The 5,510-nt window shown below is 34.0% G+C and overlaps 1 protein-coding gene across 1 annotated transcript; it reads right to left on the minus strand.

Moving 5' to 3' along the window:
- Nucleotides 1-3,598: 3,598 nt before the first annotated feature.
- LOC140837863 (uncharacterized) lies at nt 3,599-4,921 on the minus strand. The gene is made up of 2 exons (XM_073203953.1): nt 4,134-4,921; nt 3,599-3,942 (listed from the first exon to the last, which is right to left on the minus strand). Exons 1-2 carry the CDS (start codon nt 4,789-4,791, stop codon nt 3,647-3,649), a joined length of 954 nt encoding a protein of 317 aa, XP_073060054.1. The 5' UTR covers nt 4,792-4,921; the 3' UTR covers nt 3,599-3,646.
- Nucleotides 4,922-5,510: the final 589 nt, after the last annotated feature.

Here is a 5,510-nt window from a genome sequence, read left to right on the forward strand (position 1 = left end):
TTATTCATTTAATCATTCAAGCATTATATGAAAGAAAACTGAGAATATCTATTCAATCACAAAGAGACATTTCAGAATAATCATGATGTTTTATTTGAATAAACATCCATGTATTTACATATGAGTATATACATCAGTTGAGAAAAGAAAAATTGCTACAACAATAGCATATTTTAAACATAATCAGATATCAGTTGGTTTATGTGACAGAACTAGATATACCATCAGCTGGTTGTCTTGACTGCTTGAACTGCAGCATCAGTTGTGAGTTCAATTTTGCTAGAGAAACGAGTAAAACTGCTTTGAACTTGTCCTTCGTGCTTACCCAACTAGTCGAGTTGACTCTGACTAGACTCACGTGGAGTTCAGCTGGTGATTAAATCAGCCAACATCCCAACATAGATGAGTTTCGTTTGAAGAACAACTGACTTGGTAGGTTTGCAACCGATTTCTTGTTCAATGAGCAATTCAGCTGTTCATCTTTCCAGATGTTCTTCAGTCCCCTGCAAGCTGATTAAGATCTCCGAGGTTAGGAAATCGGAGAAGTGGCCATAACGAAAATTGCAGGACCAATCCTCTAAACTCTTTACCAAAGAGCGACATATAAATATTTTCAAATAGTTTTGAAAATCGTATAAAACGTTTTCAAATAGTTTTTAAAACTATTTTAGACTAATACTTTTTAAAACACGGTTTTCTTCAAATGTTCTTCTTAGAACAACCCGCTCTGATACCAACGGATGGAACGTGTGTGTTAGCGACTTCGAAGGCATTTCGCACACAACAACCTTCAATGTGATTCAATAGCTCGTGTTCTAAGAATATTAACACCGATGAATTAAATCGAGTTTGGTTTTAAACCAAGCGGAAGAAACTCGAAGTAATCCTTCGTAAAGAAAACTGAAATGTTAGAAAATATTTTAGCTTGTCTAAACTAACTGAAAGAACACATATTAGTTTTTGCATTATTGTATTTCAGTTATGGTAACAACTGAACACACGAACACTCTAACTAATCAAAACAATTTTAAAGTGATAGATAATCAGTTAAATACACAAGATATGTTTATGGATGTTCGGAGACTTCAACTGCTCCTACGCCACCCCTTCTATCTTCACGGATAGGATACACTTGAAAAACTTTGATTTATACAACTACGTGTACAAGCCTACTCAGCTAGGACTTATCTACTGCTTAAACCGAACTACTAGCTACGACTGAAAAGAGCAACTTCCAGTATACACTTATTTAACGTCTATGTGAGAAATACTACATACACAAGTTTAACGTCTTTGTGCAAGACTGTTTTGGGTGGTTTTGAGAGTGAATGTGTGTGAGAACTGAACAGAAGCGTTCTCACACACTGAGGGATAACAGGCTTCTAAACTAAGTAGATATCACGATGAATAATTCCCTCTGGGCTTAAGTACTTGTGAAAGCTGATATGCAACTGATCGTGCCCTTTACTCTCTAGTATTGTATGCGTGCTCCTTCTGTTGTTTGAGTCTTCACCGCGCTTCTCTTTATATAGGAGGAGGAAGCTGATCGTATAGTGAGACTCATTTGTTGTATCCGTTGCATTTGAATCGGCTTCTTGGACTATGTGTCTCGTCTTTTTGACTGTCCCTCTGAAGCGTTTTGTCTTTAATGCTATGATGCAACGTCCATTATTGTCCTTTGACTGGATAATGGCTTTGTACCTTCTCGCACAGCTGGATCCACTTCAAAAGAATCTATCATCGTCCATAACTGAAGGATTCTAGCTGATGCTTCGAACTGGTCAGTTTGAATTGATCTTTCAGTTGGGCTGGTGAAATCAGTTGACTCGTCAGTGGAACTGATTTCACACTCATTCAGTTGGACTGATCAGCTGGGTTTCTTCATTAGTAACACAATTAACAAGTTTTGTTACCATCAAAATCTATATTGCAAATTTAAAAGTTCCAACAATATTACATTTTAAAATCGTCAAAATCGTCGCCGTTCTCTTTTTCTCGGTCCCGCATCGAATAATCGCCTGAACCATGAAACTCAAGAAAACATTTTAACGTGCATCACAAAACCATAATTCATTTAAAATAATGCACTTGAATAAATCATGCATCTCTAAAATCATTTTAAACTTAATTAAATAATTTAAAAATATAAATAAATGTATGGGTTTTACGTATACTGAATTTGGGCTCTACAACATCTATCTGATAGACTTTGAAATTTTTGTAAGAGGCATAAACAAGAAATATGAGGATGACTTCCAGTCTAGCCATTGATGCATATGTCTAATCATAATCAATTCTTTCTTCTTGCTTAAATCCTTGAGCAACTAATCTTACCTTGTTCCTTATTACAGTTCTATTTTCATTTAGCTTGTTCCTATATACCTATCTTGTACTAATAACTGATTGATGAGAAGGTCTTGGAACTAAGTCTCAAATGTGATTTCTAATAAATTGATGAACTCTTGTTGCATAGCATCAATCCAGCTACTTTCAGTTAAGGCTTCATCAATGTTTTTAGGTTCAACAGTTCAACTGAATTTCTTCTTTATAAGTAGTTTCTGAAATAAAATCGTTTTCAAAGAAAACTGCCTATTGGTTTGTGTCTGTTGACTTGTTTTTAGTCAATGTCAACATGTTACTGACGGTCGTACTCTGTTACGATCAGCTTTGTATCGTATGTAGTTTCGATCAGTTTTTGTCTGTTGGTTCAAACTGATTCTCGTAAATTGAATGTGGGTAAATTGAAATTAAGAAAATTGATATTTTGAACTAGTTATTTGTTAACACCAAAACATAAAATTTCTTGATCTAACATAATTCAATGATTTGATTGATGTGAAATAAATAATAAGTAGATTTCTTATGTAACGATCTCACATATCTATATTCGTGAGACAGATCTGAAAATAATATTTGACATAAAAAATAATATTTTTTACTCAAGTCCCACATATATGACATAATATATTTTTGAGATAAAAATAATATTTTCACTAAAATTATAATTTACACAATATTTTTCGTAACGTAACTAAAAAAAAATGATACTTTTATAGTGAAAAATAAAATTTTGGACATAAAAGTAATATTTTTTCCACTCAAATCAACATATATTACCAAAAAAATGATATTTTTGCAGTGAAAATTAATACTTTGAACTTAAAAAGTAATAATTCTCATAGGTCGTGTTGGTGATCTGTCTAACAAAATTGACTCGAAAGATCTTCTCACAGAAAACTTTGCGATAAATAATTAATTATTTAATTGATGTTAGCTAAATAATAAATACACAAAAATTACAACTAAACATCTGATTTAATTCGATTAAGAATCTTATCCAACCAACGACCAACCAACAAACCAAACATAACTTTAATTTGATATGGTAGAATAGACAAGGATGTACGCCTCATTAAACGTTGCCTTCATCAAATATCTTTTAATTTGTCAAGAATTTAAGCAAATATAACTTAAATAGATGGATTTAACATACTGCGACATGCTTAAATATTGTAAACGTACTAAAGAACGGAAGTGTCAATGCTAGACACGAAAGAAAATGTCCAAATAGTATACAATATAAAATATCTATTAAGGACTCCGCTGAATTAAAATCGTATACAATTGAATCATAAATGAGAAATTCTTATGAAAAATTAATGATAAACTCAAGCAAAAGTTGATTAAGAATTTGCGAGGTTAGATCTTTACCGATCTCTTGGAAATGTTCATGGTGATTTTTAGACATTCCGTCGCATACCCAACTCGATTTGATTATCTCATGCTCGGCCAGCTCGCGAGTTTCGAACCACTTTTCGGCACGAACCTTACTCCTTGGACTTTTGTTGAAAAAAAACGTTTTCTCTTTCGGGTTTGTGCAATTCTCCAGTTCTTCAGACAATGTTCTTCTCAATTTTGAATTTTTCAATCTTGAAATATCTTCTGCGGCCAATTGCAACTTAGTTAGCATCTCAGATCCAAGTTACACAAAAACGACGAGAGTGACACTGAATTTAAAGAATGCTAGCATCCGCGGAACTTCGAATTAGTCGAGTTATTAATTTTTTTGGTTAAATTGGATTGAACACAACTGTAAATCAATGTTTGGTGTACCGAAGGTGCAACCATTTTACCTGAACTGTGGCTCGGAGCCGATTCCATAAAATCAAGAACAGAATTGGGGCTTGAATTTTGTGGACTACCTTCAGTTTCCGGTTTGATCACTGTCAAATTATCATCCCGTTTCACCTTCTTCTTCTTTTCCCGTTTTCGGGTATTCGAATTTGAATCCGAATTGCAAGAATTGTACATCCTTTCGACACTGAGTCCAACATTTTCTTCCTCCCATTCCTGCGAACTCCCTCTTCTGGTGCCTTTCTTCTTGCACCTGACTCCCGAACCTTGCTTCCTTTTACCCGAATGGAAATCCATACTTTCAAAGGTTAGAATGAAGAAGTTTTCATCTTCAAGTACTTCTTGGTATGTGGGAATGATCCGATGATATCTCCCATCTGGCCATCTTGGTGGCTCGAAAGATTTCAACACGGGGCTTCGCAACGGTTCTAATCCCATAAGCCTTGCGACAATTCCAGGAGTACTACTAGCTGATTCACAGGCCATTGGAGGTTCCTTTCCGTCTTCTTCCCGACGGGTTGAGCTGATGCTGTTGATGCAAAGAATTCGGCGTAAGATTCTACCCATGCAACCTCCATGTCTTCTGTTTTTTGAATTGTATGGGAGTAAACTATGATCACAAGGGGAATAGGATGAGAGTGAAGTAAAGGGCTTCATGTATTGTAAGTGACCTCTTGAAAGTTTCTTTGAGAGTGTTAACTATACATGAACAGCAACAATATGCAAGAGAAGATTGTCTTCAACAAGACACGAAGTGTTCAACTTTTGAAATTATTGGCAACAAGAATGTTCTGTTAGTGTGGGGAAATTAGAAGGATTAATTTGAACGCAGATGATGATTGGCGGGATTTTGAGTTTGAATATCAGAGATTTTTTAAAAAAAAGTTTCGAGGAGAAAAAAAAAGATGTATGATGTTCCCACTCATGATTCAATAGTCAATTCTGCGAATTGTCCTTTTCTTGTAGACAAACACATCATTCTTTTGGAACAAAAGAAAAAAAAAACACAAGCATAAATTCTAAACGCCAGTCCTTTTATACACGTGTATGCTTATGTAGTCGTTTTCTTTATAAATACTCTTTTATATATAAAAAAAATTAAAATAAAAACTCACAATTGATTCATGTATCTTTCACAATTTTTAATTTTATCAAGTTTTTTAAATCGAACTAGAAATTTTAAATACACGCGTGAAACCAATTAAATTAGAATTTGAAAAAGAATTCATAAAAATTTATAAAAAGTGTGAAAAACTTAAAAGTTGAACTTTAGAAATTAAAATTCACAAAAATTGAAAAAAATTATATAACAAAGTTGTCATGTCCCGAGACCCCGGAAGCAGTGTTTTTATAACCGGACCGTTAATCGAACCGGT

This window comes from Primulina eburnea, chromosome 8 (assembly GCF_022965805.1).
Source record: "Primulina eburnea isolate SZY01 chromosome 8, ASM2296580v1, whole genome shotgun sequence".
NCBI lineage: Eukaryota > Viridiplantae > Streptophyta > Magnoliopsida > Lamiales > Gesneriaceae > Primulina > Primulina eburnea.

Bases quoted from the DNA above. Each gene is read 5' to 3' on its own strand.
- LOC140837863 (XM_073203953.1), bottom strand. From the start codon at position 4,791: ATGAAGCCCTTTACTTCACTCTCATCCTATTCCCCTTGTGATCATAGT. The intron at 3,943-4,133 runs GTAAAATGGTTG...AATTGGCCGCAG, and splicing joins GGCTCCGAGCCACAGTTCAG to AAGATATTTCAAGATTGAAA.